Source organism: Motacilla alba, chromosome 1 (genome assembly GCF_015832195.1).
Source record: "Motacilla alba alba isolate MOTALB_02 chromosome 1, Motacilla_alba_V1.0_pri, whole genome shotgun sequence".
NCBI lineage: Eukaryota > Metazoa > Chordata > Aves > Passeriformes > Motacillidae > Motacilla > Motacilla alba.
The window spans coordinates 34844527-34864644 of NC_052016.1; the positions used below are offsets into that span (position 1 = coordinate 34844527).

Consider the following 20118-nt stretch of genomic DNA (forward strand, 5'->3'; position numbering starts at 1 on the left):
GGAGTATAATGAGCAGAACTCATTATAATATTTCAAAGCAATAAAGATTTATGGCAGGAGAAAATCTGCAAGTGCAAGTGCTTAAGCAAATCTAAGTGAGATTAAGCCAATGCTCTTGTGCAGGGCAGATGGTACTACTTACATTTCACACAGAGATATGTTGCACTTCTTAAAGGGTGTCTGTAGGTAGTCATTGCTAGGGGTGACCATGGCTTGACAGCAAGTCAAGGTTTGTAGAGAAGTTCACGTGTTCAACATTCTTAAATACCATAATATGAAATGTATTTTTAATGTTTTATCTTGCAAATTGTGCCAAACATGAAGAAGTCATGGTTTTCTTACTGTGGTTGCTCTTGGGTGGTGCAGTTTGGTTATTTTCCTGTTTAAGTCCATAGCACCATAATTTATATTGAGATGGAATATTGGTTTTATGAACTCCATAATAATAAAAAAAAAAAAAAAAAAAAAAAACTATTTAGAAGCAAAGTCTGACCTGGGATTTGATATTGTATCCAACACCAGTGCTAATTATACAATGTTTAGAATACCTCAGGCAAGGTGTTAAAATTTGCCTATCTCAAGTAATACATTTACAAAAGAAACAGTGTAAGTTTTATTTATGCAAGGCCTCTGATGCTATGCAAAATTGCTCCTGCTGCACCTTGCAGACAGATTTGCAGCAAAAAATCAATTCTGTCCCAAACCTCTAGGTACATACAGAAATCTTGGGTTCAAGTGGAAGTAAGATCTGCTGTACTAGAGAGGCTTCCCGAATTATTACAGTTCCTGAATAGTCTCATAACATCAAATGAGACTGAACTTGCAATTGATCAAAACACAATTTTTTTCTCACAGATTCTAAGTGAAATTAAAACAAGATTCAAGTACATTTTTCAAAATAAAAAGTCTTTGTTTTTCAACAATAGTGTCTAGTTTGACAGATCTTGTTTCTTAAGTCAGGAGAAAGTACGTTGTTAATACTGACTTAACAGACTAAATCAATACTGCTGGTTTTCCAAAGGGCTCTCACCATTATTCTTGCACTCCTGCATCTTCATTAATGGTAGGAGGGTTTTTTTGTTCTGCTGGCTGGGGCTCTGGATCCTCTCCAATTCTTATAGCAGTTCAAAAATACATTGTAATAAAGTTGTCAATACTTACGTTAAGATTCCACTGGTTTTAATACTAAGAAAGCAGGACTGGTGACAGAGTGGCAGAATTTTCCAAAACAAGAGTGTATATGAATTTTAGTGGTGAGGGTGTCTGGGCCTCACCTCTGAGGTTCCAGAAGCAATAAAAATTATAACATGTTCTCTTACAGAAGCCACGGTGCCCGTTGAAAGCATACCGAAAGGTTCTTGTAGGATGTTTGATTCTCAGGATGCAGCACAAGCAGAGTGTGTGTAAATCCAGTATCAGGATGACAGTAAAGTACACCTGACTGTGGGCTCTGACCTGAGTGCTGCAGGTCCACCTAGCTGGCTTGTGAATGTCTGGGCAGGGCTGCCTGTCAGTCACAGGTAGCCAATGGTATGGAGTGCCAGAGCTCCAATAACAAGGGTGAGCCAAGGGGCATTAGGGATACGTAGAAAGGATGCATTTGAATAGGTGTGGCCATGCCCAGTTAGCCCATGGTAAAAGATAGAGTGAGCTCAGACTTTCCCTCCCCACCATGCCAAAGGCATATTTGAACCTGGAACATTCAACCTGTGCCAAAGATGGGTCTTAGTTTGCTCACAGAAACAAGGTCGAGTTTATGCAGTACAGACTAGGATTGCTTTCCTTGGTGCTGTCTTCCATGTAAGTGGAGCTCATGACAAATATATATACATACATATATATATATGTGTATATATATACCATATATAAAGTATTTTGTCAGAAAATTCACTGTCACACTCAGCCAGCATTATCAATGCTTCTGTGTCCTTTAAAATAACCTAACTTGTGTGAATTCATGAAAATTCTAATATTGCACAGTAGCAGTAATCTCACTTTTTTTTCTTCCCCTCTTTTAAGATTTCCTCCCTGCATTATGCAGCAGTTGAAAGCACAGAGTTGATTCCACATCAGATTGACAGGGATGAATGAGTTTGAGTCATATCACAGACTTTTAAATTTTAAACTATACTTACTTGTTTTCTTTTGTTAGGTACAGTCACTCTTTTCTATCCCGAGGCACTCAGAAAACAAATCTGAGTTAACAAGAGGTGTGATTTTTTTTTTTTTAAACCAAGCCTAAATTGCTGCAGTGACAGCCTGATAACTGCACTTATCTGAAATAGATTATTTCCCTCTCATTTCACACAATTCCTTTCTCCAAATTGACTTTAAAGTGCAGAATATCATCAACCAAGAAAGTTGAAGCATGCCCTGTTAGATTGTAACTTAACTCTTTAACTCCATTTTTTCAGGCCTGACTGAACTCAGTGACAGTCCAGTTTCCCTGGAGCTTGAGCGTTGCAAGTCTCCCACTTCAGGTAAAGGTGATTGGCTTCTCTTCCTGCAGTCCGTATAAGCCATTCATGTCATGCATCACTGTGTTTCATTAATCCCTAAGAAGTGAAGTTCATAGTTCAAAAGAGAAAAAATTACTGGAGAAGCGCTTTTTACATAGCACAGTAAAATCCAAAGTCTGTTTCCTTAAGGAAAACTTCAATGTACGTGGTGCATCTTGAGGTGAACAGTGTGAAAACACTTGAAGTAACAGGATCATGCAGGTATATTCCTATAACCTCCTATAAGAAGCTTGTTTCTCGGTTTTCTTAAAAGGTTTTCTACAGTTTTTTACAGTAGGGATTCCTTGTAACTCTATATGTATATTTTATGCGTACGTGTACATGAAGAAATTATTTGAAATCAGCAATATGGAGATAGTAAATTTTAGCCATTAGAACTCCAGTGCCTGATTAACATAATTTGCAATGAAAGCAGAACCTCAGATAAAAATATTTGCTTATGAGCCTGCGCAGGGAAGTCTTGACGACACAAAAATTCGTAAATGTTTCCCATTTTACCCATAGTCCTTCAGAAGGTGGAATTCGTCCATTCCTAGAGACCTTTTCAGCAAGTGTCTAGTCTTCATTGATCTCTTTAATGTGAGTTCACTGTCTTAAAGATGGTTGCTAAGAGCTGTTTTCTAGTAGCTGGCTTTTAAATGTTACGGAAGATAAGGAGGTGTAGCTGTGATACATTCGTTTTGCTTGTGGTATGCATATCACACTTTTCATTGTAGTTTGGTAAGTATTGATAGATATTTTTTCCCTCTTAGTTATGGTAACAAATACCCACAAGTATGCTATTCGAATTCTCTGGTATTGTTTCACATATTTTATGTCATAATAAAAGGATATATTAATCTTGAATGAAAGCCACTAATCAGTAATTATAAAAGTGTTTCCCTGACATAGTCAGAACTAAAACAAAACAGCTGCTTTGAAGTATGTATTTTCTTGTAGTATTTGCAACCCGAAATCTGTAGATATGGAGATATCCAGGAAAAGTAGGCTGTAATAATATTGGTATAAAACTAGGAGCTCAAACTGTTGAGCAGGGCCTCAGAAACTCATGATATAGGCTTTAAAATAAAACATTTGCTAGCTCGGTTATAAATAGATTATTTATTGTGTGGCTCACTGGGATTCAACTTTTCACTTTTCTCTTCAGAAATGAGCTAAAACCTTTCCTTTCCTTTTCACTGAAAGCTAAGAGATGACTGACTTGGTAACCATATGTGCATATTCTTAGTTTTATAATGATGAGTGTCTCCTATAACACTTTATTTTTTCTGCAGTTAACTTCAATGTTTCATTCTGCTAGTGCTCAAAAATAGCTTTCTTAGATAAATCTGAGATAATTTGCTCCAAAATTTATTCTGCTTTTTTTTCTGTTTTGGAGATATTCAGCAGGGAAAACATGGCATATTTATGGGTGTTTCCTATTTTAGCACTTTCATGTTGTTTTCCAAGCTATATTTATATTTTTAAAATGTGAAATCAGGTGCAGTTTTGTAAGAAGTAACTATTATTAGAACTACTTTTTAAAACAAGAAGTTTATTTTACTGTGACTGATATTAATTATTTTTATTTAATTCTTGCAAAATTTAATTAATATTGCTTCTGCATACCTGCTGTAAAATGGGGCAGAATACAGCCTAGTCCCTTGGAATAAGCGACCTCAAAACCACGTCCTCCAAAACTTGGGAGAGGAACTAATCCTGTGCTTAACCAGCACAGCCTCACACCCACAGCCTTCTCACTGACTAATGATTCTTGCTCATAGAGCACAGCTACATACTTATGGATCTGTCAGGAAGGATCCTTCCCCTTCCAGCCTTGCCTTTATCTGTCTGAAGTCCATGGCACACGAGCTCTGCAGTGGAAGTGTGCTGTGTTCCCTAAGAGCCCTGTGATCTTTGTGTTTGTAAAACCACTGACCTCATTCCTCTGCTAAAAACAGACCACGACTTACTCCTTCAGAAATTAAGCAAAACCAGAAAGAACACTTGAACTGCTCTGTGAAGTGGTTTAAGTTGCTGCCCAGTGGAGGAGGGCCTGCTGGGTACGACTATATGAGGTTGCAAAGACAGACAGAACTGAGTTTGATTTGTAGCTGTTCATTCTGGTTGCCAGAGCACATCAACATCAGTTCTTCACCCAGCAGGGAAGCTCATGCCAGGTGCTGGCCCTGAGTGTGCTCAATACATACACAAAGTGCAAAGTGCTGGAGGGCACGAGTCTAGATGGCAAACACTGCACACGTGATGGATGGCACAGTAGTGAGCATTTTCATCCTTAGCTCCATCAGAAGGGCAATGATTTGAGGAACAGCATTGCTGTGCTCATGTGTGTACTTTGAGACTCCCAAGGCAATGCCTAGGAAGAATCCCCAGGGCACGCTAATTGCCAGTGTAGACATGAGTAGTTCTACATCTGAGAGCCATTAGTAGCTTAGTCAGATTTCCATTCCAGTCAGGCCATAAGAACAGTGTTGGTAAAGGCTTCTTGGAGAACTTGAAAAATCTCCTGCCTCCTCATCTCTTGGTCTGATGTTGAACATTGCTTGGACTGCCTGAACTGTCTCTGTTTCCATGAAAAATTGATTATGCCTGTAACATTCTAGTGCTTGGCAATGTTTTAACCTATGACTGAATTTCTGCAGAGACAGCCTAGGTCAACTCAGTAATTTGGCTGTGTTGTTTTTCTTTTCTCTGCCTCAAAGCAGAATTAGGCATTTGTGTGTTCTATCATTGATACGAGTGATGGAGCACTGAGCAAGGGACTCAGGGCTGAAGAGTACTCCTTATTTCACATGCAGGGCTAGTACATAATTCAGTACAAATCCTACTTCTTCATTAAGTAATATTTAACTTGGTTCACAAGACTGTCTTCTCAGATGTTCCTCCTGTGCTACTTACTAAAACATGACTTTGCAGTTGATATAATTGAAAAATCAGATTCCCACTTTGAACACCGTTCAGAATAGAACATAAAATTAAACCATTTGATTAAAAGTTTTCTAAATGCACAGTGCCACACAGAGGTTAGCAGCAAGTGAAGAAATAGCAACCTTGCTTTTTAAGAGTGGTAGGCAGAGGAGAGGAATAATCTTCCTTAACCACTGGTATCTTGTTTAATTAAGCTAGTATTTAAATACTATAGTGATGCATTTACAACACTATAAAGGAAAAGAAGAAGTTAGTAAAGCCATTTGAAAGACTCTACTAATCTTTGAATATCTGAGAGGTGGCAATTTCCACTGTTAATGTTTTTGGATGTAGTAATATGTATGGAATAACACTGGTAAAAATTGTGGAACAAAAGAACTTTAAAGCCCCCCAAAGTCTTACCTATCTAAAGCATGTTTCATGAATGTAGAAATGCAGCACGGCATGCCGTATCATGGTATCTGGTGGCTTAAAAACAAAAGCCTCAGAACATCCTATTCTTACTCGTGCATGCCTTGTTCTTTCAAACTGCATTTTCATTTTTGTTTGTGATTTGGGGGTCGAAAGGGCTCTGTACTACTTTCATTCTGCTGTGGCACATGAGAGCTCAGTAGCTCTAAAGCGCTCGTCATGCAAGTGGTGCTGTATCAAATGCTTGAGTTAATTACTGTGTAATGTATTACAGAACAGTACCCATTCCAGTAAATTTTGTCTTTATTTTTATCATCTCATTAGGTAAACTTATTCAGAGGCTCTTAGGAATATAATGTATAATATATAATTATGTATGTCCATTACTGTTTTAAACATTGATATGGAGCTTCATAGTGAAGTGTATTAATGGGAATACACAGTGAGCACAAGAAAATGCAACTTTGATAGGTCATTTGTTGTGTGAGATGCAATTGGACACTTTAGACTTCTTTCAAAGACCAGAAGGAAAGATTTTCTTCAGTCTGTGTATAAGAGAGTTACTTCTCAAATGTTTGTTCTAAAATTAAAAAGGATTTGTGTTTTTTCTTAAGAAGCACCTTCATATTGGGGGCTTGCATCCAAAATGCTTTTAAGATTTTGAAGCTTAGAGAAGGCTATGTAAAAATTCCCACAACTAATTCCCATGAGCTTTGAGACAGGTCCCTATTGGCAAGACCATCAATTTTTATACATGCTATGATTTCCAAGTGCTGCTATCCTTATTCATTTCAGTCGTTATATCTGCTGGGATTAGGCCTTTGCCGTGCCAAACTCCCACTTTCCTATGTGAAGGGGTTTTAGAATAGCTTTCTTTCAAGAAGAATATTATTAAATTTCTTAACAATCATTCTCTTTCTTAACTTGTGGGTGACTTCAGAGTGGCTGAAGAGATTTGACTCCATTTGAAAATTGTATTGTCCTGGAAAACAAGCTAGAAAGTAAATGTTTCAAAACATTTTATGTGTCTGTAAAACAGGGAATATAATTTATTTTGAAACTTGGTTACTGGTAACACTGCAAAACCATTTCTACTTATCCATGTTAAAGTAAAAAGAATGTTAACTAGTCAGAAGACAATAATTAGAGATTAGCTTCAGCAGTGTGGGTACAAGATGCATTTTATCACTATTTCCCATAAGCAAGGGAGTTTCTGAACAGGTGAATTCATGCTTAAGTTTTTGAGAAGGGTCTTGTGGATAGGGATTAGCAAGGAACAGGAAGCAGTGTGATGTGGGGACCTGGGTTTGGGCCCTCGTGCAGCCCCAGGTGCATGGCTCAGGGTTCAAGGGGGCTTTAGCAGTAACTGGGACTGATATTTCCATGTGTTAGCCAGGCAGAAGCTCCTTAGTAGAAAAAAACTGGTATGAAGTCACCTTCATTTTGAATAATATGAAAATCTGGGACCACAGTGCTGCTGTAATAGCTGAGCATTGAGTGCCAGAGCTGCGAGCGCATATTTATTTGTTGGTTGTGCCTTGGTGTTGTCCTTGAAAGACTGAGAGGATCCATATGGCTACAGAGCAGGATGTTGTCAGGTCAGGAGACCTGCGTGCTCAGCTTAGCTGGCTGCTAGACTGTACCTACGAGCTCTTCCTCATCCCACAGTTGAATAATTTGACTCTTAGCACTTGAAGCTCTTTTGGGTAGGGGCTGTCTTGCCTTATGCTGTAGCATCACAATTTCTGCTGGCTGCCTCCAGCGTGAATATAAACAAATGATGATAGCAGACAACTCTGCTGGCCTCTTGAGCCTTTGTACTCCATTCTCAAATAAAACTGGATTTCAAAAGCTCTGTGTCAGCAAGATAGGCTTGCGTGCGTGATCCTTCTTTATAATAAACGTAAGGATAGTAAAACATGCATGATTTAGGTACTAAAAATAGGTTACATAAACTGATCAGAATGTGGATATTATTAATAGCTAAAAGTTAGTTTAAAAAATTAATATAGGCAGCTTTAATCACAGTAAAGCATGAAAACAACCAGCTGCTTCTGTTGTTTTTACCCTCAAATATGGGATCTATCATCAGTGATCCATGCTGTGTCCTAGTGCATTAATGTCCAGCTGTGTGATTGCCACGTGAAGGGTGTGCAATTGTCATGTGGCAGCTCCCAACCCAAGCCTGTGTAGACTCCTTCAGAGGAATCGGAAAGTCCAAACTTTGCATGTGCCGTGTGAGCCTGCACACAAACAGCTGGGAGCTCTTGGGTTCAGGCATGTGTCACCATTTGGGACACAGCTGTGGCAGGCAACACAAGACACATAATTCCTGCTGTACACAAACACCTGTAACCTAGAAATAGAAGAGGTTAGACCACCAATTTTCAAAGCTCAAAGCTGCATCATGACAGCATTAATTTAGCTACTCTAAGTCCTAATCTGTTAGTGAAGTGTCCTACAGTTTTTCTTTTTAATTGCTTATCCTTTTTCAGGGGGCTCATTAAGCCAGATGTTGTCCTTCCCCTAAAAGGAGATTATATCACAAGTGATGCTTCTTTGTAGCAAAGCACTGATTTTCCGGAGCAGTAGCCACCCATTCACAGTCTGAAAGAGTATTTGACAGCTGCTCAGATAAATGGAATAGGTTTTTAAAGGCTTTTCTGAAACTCAAACTGTCCTTTGTGTGAGTGCCTAATATGGACGTTGGTGCCTAACACTTGGTACCCAAATTAGAGAATTTTTATGTAATAATGTTAGGGATGTGTATTTTTGATGTCAGGCTGATCTGAAGAGACCTCTTCACCATGTCCTGATTTAAAGTTATGGCTACAGATGGGTTACTGGGAGGGCTGTGCTGGTTCAACTAATAACAAAATATTGCTCAAGAGCCTCATGGGTTCCCCTACTCATCCCTGAAGAGAAAAAGAAAATCATCTAACATAGGTGCTGGCTGATATTTAATTCTGCCACAATGCAGGCTTTGTAAAAGGATACAACAGAAATTTTTTATTTTAGGGATTTTGTGACTTAAAAGAGTGAGTGTTCCGGGCATCCTTCTGACCTAAAAGCTCACTAAATCCAAATTGCAAAGAATTGGTTCCTTATATTCATATGTTCCTGTCACTGGGGTACTTATCATGTGGGACTTTCTTTAGAAGTAAAATAATAGTAATATAATAATTAGTTGACAAATATATGATTGCTCCCGTCTAGTAACAGACAGCATGGGTAAGGGGTAAAAGCCAGAAAACCATGTGAAAAAAATAATGAATACAAAATGAAATAACCAAATTGGAAATCAAGTTTTCTGAATAAAACTAATAAAATATTTCTTAAGGCATTATTCTGATAAATTTAATGCCATTTTGACTGCTACAAGACATGCTTTATTTCAGTTCTCTGGTGTTCATTGTTTGAAAATGTGCTCGTGTGTGAGGAAATGAAAACATTTTTGAACAGAAGCAAAATTACCGGTTTCTTGCATAATTGGAACACAACAAATAATTAAACCTTCACTAAATTGACTGCAAATTTTGATGACTAGATAACACCACATTATGGCCTGAAGCTGCTGTATTTCGTTTCTGTGCAATCTGTCTTCCTTTCCATAATATTACAACAGTATGTTCTGTCCCCATAACCTCTACAATATGCCTTCTCTTTTTCAAATGCTGTCTTGAGGTATGATGTCATCAGATCTCATAATTTCATTGCACCCTCTTATTAAATTGGTTTGCAGGTGTTTAAATATTTGTGATATGCTGCATAGCCAGCAATTGCAATATTTGCCTTAATCTCATTTGTGGTTTCTTTTTTTATCATTCCTGTCACCACAAGGTAAGATATTGCAGCCCACAGCCAAAGCTGTGTAAAACATCATTCACTCCTTGACAGCTGGAGTAATTTTTTTTTTCCAGTGCTTCTTTGTTCAATTGCATTTATTTTGCTGAATGGTGTAAATGAAAATATTTAAACCATTTTTCTGCCTTTATATGCTGATTAAAAGAAAAGTGCTACAAATTTGCAACATGGTTTTAACCAGAAGATGGCATGTTGTTTTCCCTCGCTCCTTTTTCTTTCTTACTTATTAACAACTGCCTTTCTCCTTTTTCTGTTGTTTCAGTTAAAGGATCAAGAAAGTTAAGTCTGCCAACAGATCTTAAGACTGATCTTGGTACGGTAGGCGAAAGCCAACAGCTTTAAACTTCCTTACATTCATTGGCAAAACATTTTACCAACTGATTCATGAGATAACACAATAACCTCAGAGGCTTTGTCTGAAAAGGCTTTCTAAAAACCACCTATTAACCCATACAGTTCTGTTGGCAGCTCTCAGCATTTTGCTTGTTTAATATTCATCTATTTCATGTAGACATATATTGCCAGTCATTACACACTGTGTGTGTAATACTTAATTCTGAAAAAAACTCCAGAAGTTTTTCCAAGCTGGTTGTTGGTGAACTCTGCTTATAATACCCAATGCATGCGCTGGTCTATTTTCTTTATTTGGTGTACGAGTTGTGCCACAACAGTGGTAAGACAACTGAACATCTGTATTTTATGGTGTCTTTGAATGTCTGAGAAGTCAGATTGGAAATCAGTCATTTGTCTCAGTCCTCTCCTTGAGACTTACCTCAGCCAGCTGTTAAATACATAGTTTTGCTGTAATCTTTTTTCTCAATTTTGCTTTAATATTTCAGTGGAATAGCATAATGAGAGCACAAAGTTCACCTCTAAAAAGCTAAAATGAAATTTTCTATATCTTGAATAACCTAAAACTGCTAGGAGCAGATCATGCAACACCGTATCGACATAAAGGGTATTGCTCCTGGTATTTGGATTGGAATGTGTGGTTTCACACAAAAAATTCTTATAAATGTTCTTTAAATATTCTTAGTCTCAAGGAGCTCTTTCTAGTTTTGCTTTCTTGGGAAGTTTCCCTTATAAGATGACTGAAAAAGCCAAGTAGCGATGCCTCATTGCTTAGTGTCCTTTTAGAGATAAAAATTAAAAAGTTGGATCATGTCCTTGGATAAGACAGCTGAACTTCATTTCTGTCACTGGGAATCATGTGCACCTGTTAACCAACATAGCACTTGTTCCACAAGGCAAAAGTCAGGGATATAAATATGTCTTTCACCTTATACATGACTGAGAAACTTGGAAAACTGTCAATTGCTCCTAGTAAAGATTAGGTAAGTAAACATTGAAAAATTGATGGAAAATTCAATCCAAATTGTGCAGGCTCCAAAGTGATTCAGTTGAAATAATTTTGAGAAAGTAGGAATGGAGGAATACACCCAAACAAAATTTGGAGTGGAAAATTGTAATGTTCCTAATCCTCCAAAAAGGTGAAAGAAATAGGCACGTATAAACCAGTAAAATTAATATTTATCACTAAAACAATGAGCAGCTATTAAGAGGGAAGATGAATACTTACAGTATCAAAATAGCCAGAGGATAGAAGTTAAGGCTAAGCTATATTCTACAGATCAACTCCTTTTTCTTAGTATTATTTAAAATACATTGTCTTGAAGGACATATAGCATTAAATAACTTTAAATCCTGAAGCATAAGACAAGGAAAAGATAACCTTAATGGACAAAAGACTGTATTTAGAGGATTTTGAAAAAGAAAGAAGTATGCCATTGTAATTAGAATTGGTGAGAGCTTTATTGTGTAATATATAAAATGTTGCATATCAGAGAAAAAGCTGCCTTATCAGCTTTCCTGTAATCATATTGGGAGTGGGACAATATTGCAAGCTTTTCCTAGAATATGTTGACAAATTGCAGGCAGATTTATATTTTAACTACCTCAAACAAACACCAAAAAAAATCCCCAGAAAACCCCAAGAGCAGGGGAGCAGGGTAGAAAGCTCCAGAAGTTAAACAAATTCAACCTGAAAGGGTTGGAAGCATAATGATCCATTGTTAATGTATGACATATATAAGAAACATAGAAGATTAATGGAATGCATAATCTTGCCTGTAGTTTTGATTTCAGAGTAGTCATGTTTCTACCATTCCTTTATTTGCTTGTATTCATTATTTTTAATATTACAGAACAAGCTAAATATAAACTAAAATAAGCCTAAGAAGGTCTAGTTCAATGTCTTGCAGAAAGCAGTGGAATGCCATTGGTTCTAAAAGGTTCGTAAGCACTGAAAGGAGTGATCAAATTGTCACTAAAGCATCCTGTTTGTTGTTAGGGCTGCAGCAATCAGGTATCCTGTGCTCAGATTACCCAGAAGCTAAGGATGAAGGACATGGAAGAAGCATTCAATGTGTAAACTGGCAGATACTCATGGATAAGCAACAGCAGAAAGAGGTTTAGAAAAGAAAAAGAAAATGGACTGAAAAAACCCCAAACTTTCAGCTGTCATTCATGACTGTCTTAGAAGGGCAAAATATTCCTGTTAATTATTCTAGCCATTAAAACTGTGCTGAATTATAGATTGCTCGGCTTACAACAGGCTGGGAAGAGCCTCTCTTTCTCGGTGTAAGGAGCTACATTTAAATGAGAGGAAGCTACATTTAAGTGAGAGTTCCTGGAAAAGGTGATGACCGCATTTCAGTTACTTCTGCTCCAAAACGTCCTGGCCACACTGTCAGAGCTCTTGGAGATTATTTATCCACTGTTGGCTGTTGTATGAGATTGTCCCCATAGTCTGAATATTCAGGGGCTAACAATAGTTTTTGGCCCACACTTCTTGTAAAGATATTCAGGTCACCACTTTGAGATGAGAAAATACTGTCCATGCATCCCATTGGCTCTGGCTCATGCTTTTTAGAGAGTGCTGATACATCGCCCACTCTCAGCAGTGGCTGCAGCTAATTGGGACATACATTAGCATTTGGCAGCTTGCAGTTCTGCTCCCTTCTTATGATCTGCCTCGTGGAATGTCCTTGCTTTCACTTTGCTTTGAATTGTAAATAGTAGAGGTTAAGTAGAAGTTACATCTATTTCAGGTGGAGGTGTTGCCTGTTCTGGAAATTGTCTGGGGAGTAGTTTGCTATCATTTAGGGGAATAATGTGTGATCTGATGACTCAGAGTGTTCTTGTTAAACTTCAACAGGATTTTCATGACCTAAAGGTACTTTGGGACTCCACTTTGACCTTTATATGACTGATGAAGTTGATCTCAGCTTCTTTTTATTTTGTTGTGGTGATTATTATCTCTCCACTTGTCACCTGTGGATGTTGTATCTCTACATGGAAATGAGTGATGTGGCACATGAAGGGATACACTGAAACTTCTTGATAGTTTTAGCTACTGCAGGTCACAGCAACCCAATGTTTATTTGAGTTGACCAGAAGGAAGACATGGCAATGCTGCTGCATAGACTGTACAGCTTCTCTATTACCCTTCAGAGACAGCTCTGAATGATAGTATCTTTATTTTTAAACCTAAAAATGTTTCTCAAAGTCTTCTGAACAGATCTTCTTCATTTCCTTGCAGTGTTTCACAGAGATGAATTTTGGGGATAATCCTAATTTTATTGAATCAAGTGGAGAGTCTGAGATACATCCAGACACATAGAATTGCTTTGGTACGAGAGGTTTCTAATGTTGCTTCACCAGCCACTTCAAGCAACACCTTGTATTTTCCTTTTAGAAAATATTTCTTCTCATTTCACTAAAAGCTTTTAATGGTTCCAGCTGATCACAGGGAACCAGACAGAATCCATAGCTAAAGTGGGGGGAGAGTCAGTAACTGCTGACTTTTCTAGAAGTACTATGAACAGATGATTTGATTGTAAGGAATTATGCCATCAACTAGACTTTATTAGTAAAAGAACAAAAGGAAATGCAAATATAAATAGACGTCTTTTCTCTTCCTTCTTGCTAAGCTGTGATCTTCAAAATTGTAATATATTTGCCTATGCTTTCTGCAGATACTTTAAAGCAGTGAATGCATTCTTTCCCAAGTCATGTTATTGTCTTCCATTTTATACAGCAGTGAAAATCTTGAAAAATTACCAAATAAGTTCATTTTTTTCAGGGGTTTGAGAAACATATTCTAATGCAGAGACCTAAAAACTTTAATTCTGAAAGTTGGGTTCATAAAACATAATTGTAAGGATCTGGTTAGGGACTTGAGTTTGTGGGTTTCTACTCTATTTTGCGCATTTTGGATGAGGTTTGTGGAATCTGTTTGATTTATGTATACGGTAATAGAGTTATAATATGAAAATATCCACCAGTTGATGCCTTTGCATTTCATTGACAGGGAAGTAGCACTTTCTGGATACTTCCAAGCCTATAAGACAGTACCTGAATAAATGAAACCTCATTTCCATTTTAAGAATGAGCAGTGGGGTTATAGCAATTCTTGCTTTAATTTTTCAAAGTATTTACATCAGATATTAGGCACTCACAAAATTTGAAGCTTTTAATCTGTTTTTGCTTACTACTGCATTGGACAAACTGGTAGATTTTAGATGGAGCATTCTGTATTGATTTATCTGGATCTATAGTTCTGTTTACAAGGCTAAAGAATATTTCAGAAATTTTGAAACTTTATGAGTTGCTTTCCTCCTTGGCATGACTTTGTAGAAAAGGCAGCCCAGACATCCAGCTGTACCAAAGATTTTCTTTAAATGCTTGGCAATATACATTGGAAATTATTTGTATTTTTGCATGATAAGGATTTTAGGGACTGTCCAGTGTATGTCTCCTTCCAGAAGGGTAGTGGAACTTTCTATCCCCTTCTCAGTCTGAAAGTACCATCTGAATTGAGGAATCATCTCAACTCTGCTTCTAGGTAGAATCACAGCATAATCAAGTTTGGAGGGGACCTCTAGGCCCCCCAGGTCTAGATTATCCAGACCCTCACCCTGCTCACAGCAGGTCAGTCTACACCAGGTGGGTCAGAACAGTGTCCAGTCAAGTCTCACAGCACTTGATCTGCAGTGTGGCAAATGCCAAATACAGGGGAAGGATTTCAATGCTCAAACAGCTGGTTATGCTCTTGCTGAGTCTGTGGAGGATGAGCTTTGCCTTTTCTGCTTCAAGTTTGATCACTATGAAGGAGCAAAACATCGTGAAGCGGACTAAAGTCTTTCGCTTTTACAGAAATGGTTTTAAAACTTTCGTGTTTTGGCTATTTCACATCTTGAGGCTTAGATTTTGATATTCTGTACTGAGGACCCTAGTAGACAAAAGTCTTTTAATCTTCTGAAGGTCAGGTGTATGACAGCACCAGTTTCTTCCTTCCTTAAGCAGGAGAATATTTATAGTCGGACTTTTTTAAAAGAGAATCTATATATCTAACAGATATATTAGCACTCCAGTCCAAATGATCAGAATTTTTAAAAAGCAACAGGATAATTCAGTTACTATAGCAGAATACACATGTACTCTGTGGTTATATTTCACAGCAGAAAGGGGCTGTGTTCTAACTTCTAATGTTTCCAGATGAGAAAAAAAAATACAACAAGCTGATCTACTTGGAAATTTTACAAGCAAGTAGTTAAAAGGCAAGGTAAGTGCCTTAAACTATACAAAAATACCCTAACTAAAATGATTATAAGTAATACAGTTAAATTTCATCACAAAGGAAAGGCAGTGAAATTTGGTAGCTGGAAAAACCAAATAAGCAGTAAAGATCATAATACATTTAGGAGTTGGTAATAACAAAATGATATGTAACTGACTAGGCTCCAGTGTCACAGGTACTCACTGTTCCCAAGTTCTTTGGTTTTACATAAAGAAGAGTTCCCTACTGAGGACTTCAAAGGTAAGTAATTTTCCACTCCTTTCAAGAACTGCAAACACATACAGGGTATTCTTCCATTCTGGGGTCTCTGTTCACCTCTCAGGTTGTAACATTTTCCATTTTTCAAACCAGAAAATGAATGCCAGTTTTTTCCAGGTTGAAAATGCAGGTGCAATGCTACACTAAGGGGTGCTCAGGACAAGTTGATATCCAGGTGGTCTTGTGGTCCATCCGCTCTGCTTGCATGTTCCAGTGTCGTCTTCGGTGCAGCCCAGGATTTATCATGTTTCATGCTTACGTTCCAGAATTCAATCAAGTTTTCTGTCTTATGTTTTTCTGTTCATTGCACAAAGCATAGCAACCATTTATGTTGGATTATTCTGTGGGGGCACACTGACTGCTGTGTACTTTTTGAGACAGTCCAGCAGTGTGATGTGATCGCTAGGAATTCAGCAGATGAATCTGAGGAGCAGACTTAGATCTGAGTAGTCCAAAATTTTCCCACTATTCTGTGGGAGCAAAGGTAGATTTGTTTTTAGGTTTGCACTTCAAAGTTTGTGATTTTCAGATATGATAACATAAAGGTGATGTTATGACATATGATAATGTATTCTCAATGTTTTTCATTTGGAGAGTGGTTTGGTTTTTTTCTTTTTTTTTTTTTTCATAATTTCAGGCAAAAAATAGTAGTTTTAAAAGAAAATCTGTCAGTGATCTGAAAATGCACCTAATATTTTCAGCCACTTCACAGTAATTTGGTTCTTTGACAAATACATCTGTTCATCCTGCTTTCAAAAAGCAAAGTGGATTTAGAACCAAGTGTATGAGAGGATTTTGTTACCATCGGCAGAATACCATTACATTATACAGGCAGTAGGCAGAATGTTACAGTGACAGCATATTATAGTGTTAGAGTGGCCCTAGATATTCTACAAGCATGTCATTAGGGCAACTCTTCCTTCCTCTTCAAACTGATGAAGACACGATATTAAATGTACATTTTTGTTGGCAGTGCATCTGCATTAACCTCTACTGCCAGGGCTTTCACGTTCTCTCCTGCCTGGCTCACAGAACTGCACCAAAGGAAATTTGTGTTTCTGACATATAAGGAAATTTCTTTTTGATGATAAATTAATAATAATTTCTTTCTTTTAATAAATTCCTTAAAATTCATATATGTTATGGCATCAGTCTGTGTTCTCACTAATGAATATTCACACTATTACACTAATTTTGATTATTTACAGACAAACCTGAGACAGCTCTTGGGGCCATTTGTACAGTTTTAAGATTGCATTTTTTTCTTAATTCAAAAGTGTATCTCTTTGCTGTGTAAAAATAAGGGTTAGTCACCATCATAATCATTACACAAAATCTAATTTTTTGGTAATACACAGAAAATTTCCCAGTGGAAGCAGATGGATTTTTCTTCTCTTTAACAGTAAAGATTGTATTCTTCAACAGTTGTTGAGAAGATTCTCTGAGACTTATTTTTCAGGTTCTTTCCGCTCCATATTAAAGCTCTAGTTCGCTTCTGGTTCTCATCTTCTCTTTTATTGATTACTTCCTTACAACTTAAAATTATATTATAATGCTTCTAATTATGGATATTTATATTTTTTTGCCTCAGCCTCTCTCAAATCATTAGTAAGAAGGTTTTTGGCTAGTTTGTCTTTTTTTAATTTGTCCCTTTGTTAGAACTGAAAGAATTGGTTGCTCATATTCTTTCCTGATTTTTTGTGTCAAGTATAAAAAATTGCTAGGCACTAACTGCAAATGAGTGCTTCTTTCTTACTGACATTTTCATTGCATTTAACTTTAGCTTCATCTTTTTACTGGTAAATTGTTGGTCTCTTTTTCTTTTTTGCAGAGGTCACCAAGTTGTTTAGAAGTTCTATGTTTGTAATCAGGCAGGTTGTGTAGGACATACATGTTACTGTGTGTGAACTAAAATCCACACTGTATATAGAATATTCTCCCTGCACAACATGCCTCAAAAAAAAAAAATTGGCTTAATTTGAGGCTGCCCTGCAGGTTTGCTGCTGTCATGTTGCACATCACATCCCTCAGTAATTTCATCAGGTTCACAGAAAATGTTGTTACTTCTTCAGTTCCTCTTGATCTCATCATCCCGCTGTTATTTTGTGTGGCACTCTCACCTTACATCCAGCTCAGTTCTCTTTCTTTTTTAAAGGAGTTTGTGGGGTGCACAGGGCACTGAATGGTGCTAGTGTTTGGTAGCAGGGACAGATAAAGCATTTTTAATTCATATGGGTAAGCAATTTTAATTCCCTGGGCCCAGACAAAGGCATACAACCATGAACTGCATTGCAGAAGCAGCACATGGAGAACGTTACAGAATGTTATGTCATTAACTGTTATATATTTTAATACATCATATATACATACTGTGATTTACTGCTTTATTAAACCATTACAGTTAAATTAGTATTAGATGGACTAAAGGGGTTATTGCCTATGGTTACTTCCAATGGCTTGCACGAGCCCTAAATTTTTAAATTCGTGCTCAGAATAGCTATAAACTGAGCCCTGGCCATTTAGTTCACTATCCACAGAGTGTAGACAAGGCTGCTCCCCTGGCATAGTGGGTTGGTTCTTACACAGTTTGGAGACTGCTTCAAGGATAAGCTCCACTAAACCCTGGTGCCCAAATATATTGCATTAGGGTGGGACTGGCTGAAGGGTTCCAGGAGCACTGGAGAGGATAATTCTAATTCCCTTCACCTCACAGGCAGCAGCACCCATGGGTGTAGGAGGTGTAGTACCACCCAAGGGGTAGAAGGTGATGGCAAATGCAGTGGTAGAAAAGAGAAGGGATATTTTGTGCAGTGTCTTCTTCAGCAACCACTCTTTGCCTCCTCCAGAAGAAGAGAGAGGGAGGAGCTGTTGCACTATTGTGTCAATAGCACAGAGCAATCTGTGCCTTGCTGCTTAAGTCCAACATTAATGTTCCTGATGTCATATAATGCTCCATATCAATTAATATTTCTGAGCCGAGAAGAGCCCCAGTGGCCATGTGACAAAAGCAGCAATCCAGCAAGGACAAAAGTGAAAATGTTGCCTTTCCTTACAAATCAAACAAAGCTGGAAAAAAGCCATGTTTTTACAAGCCTCCTGTATGTGTTCTTTGGAGTGGTTGGGAGACATCAGTCATGGCAGAGGAGAATCAGGTGACTCAGGCCTCAGAGGGGTAGTAAATCATTGCAGTAATTCAGAAAGGCTGAGAGCTTGAACATTCTCTTTCTCCCTTAGAAAGTACACTGTAGAAAGTAGTACATTTTTTTTTTCTTGTCACTTTTCTTGGACACTTCATCTTTTTTCAGACAATGGAGTAAGGAACCCTTTCTTAAACAGTACATAACCTTTCTTTAGAATTGTATCACAGGCCTTAGAGCATTAAAAAATGTGAAAAGGTAATTTTTAAATACACACATAGAATTTTCTCATAGATTTGAGTGGTCTTTATCTGCTGGATTCTTTTCAGTTTCTCCACAAAAAAAATTGCAGTCATGTTTCCTATAATTATCTTACTCTTTGTACAATGCCTCTGTTTTTACTAAGGCTTGAAGACCTGCATTTCTTCTTGTATACATTTTTAAAAGTTGTATCTAATCAGAGGATCAGAACAGTGTTAAAATACAGACAAGTTTGTAGCTGATCACTAAAATCCCTCTTCTGCTTATTGTTATAGCCCCCACTAATATTTCATCAATTTCAGTACTTGAAGGGATATCCCTACAAGTTTCTAGGATGAGGCCCGATTTTTGTTTTTCTTCCCAGGAACTGGTTTTGCTTATTCAAAAAAGCATTGTCAAAACAGCTAAAGGGATTTAGGTACCCAGATCCTAATGATGATTTCATGTGGGCCTCTGAAGATAGCTGAGACAAGCCAGCATACTTAGAGAAACATATTAGCATTTCTCTTAAACTTTCGCATAGTGAGCAGGGGTTTGGATGTGTTGTGGCCATTCTGTATGATGCTCAGGGGAGAGGACTCACAAACGTCGTTGATGTTTCTATAGAATATGATTTTTTTTCACTCTGTTATGTTCCTCACCACTTCCTAGGATTCCCCCTGGAGATAATTAGATATCATGCTGAAACACCTTCCCACAAACTGAATTTTGAAGAAGGGAAGCAGCTGGATGAGGATGTGTCTGTTGCTGAGGTTGAACATTCAGCCTGTGTCCTTGAACAAAGCCCCTGATCTCAAAGGACTTTCTGCTGAAATGTACAAACAGTTCCAGCAAATTTTGGAAAATTTCCTAACTAAAAATTGAATGAGTCATCCACATCAGTTTTATATCTGCTGTTAGCTCAGTTAATAGCCATGTATTAAGGAAAAATAACCAGAATCGTGGAAGTTGTGTCTCCTGTAGAGCTATTTTGTTACGCAGTACAGATACTAAATTGCTTTCTAATCTATAATTCTGAACATTTTTTTCCACTTTTGTTCATTAAGAGTGAACTTTTTTCACATGGAAAGGACGTGACTTGCACATTCAAAGACTACGT

General features: G+C 37.6%; 1 protein-coding gene across 11 annotated transcripts in view; it reads left to right on the forward strand.

Moving 5' to 3' along the window:
* STXBP5L (syntaxin binding protein 5 like) overlaps positions 1-20118 on the forward strand; it is a 185812-nt gene that overhangs the window by 141634 nt on the left and 24060 nt on the right. For 4 of the 11 annotated variants that reach the window (XM_038147882.1, XM_038147919.1, XM_038147901.1 and 1 more), the window contains 2 exons: positions 2415-2480; positions 9985-10035. The exons of 1 other annotated variant lie outside the window; for it this stretch is intronic. In XM_038147882.1, the coding sequence (XP_038003810.1) occupies positions 2415-2480; positions 9985-10035 (117 nt within the window). The remainder of the gene's footprint in view (positions 1-2414; positions 2481-9984; positions 10036-20118) is intronic. 6 more of the 11 variants (XM_038147889.1, XM_038147937.1, XM_038147910.1 and 3 more) reach the window with 2 other exon arrangements.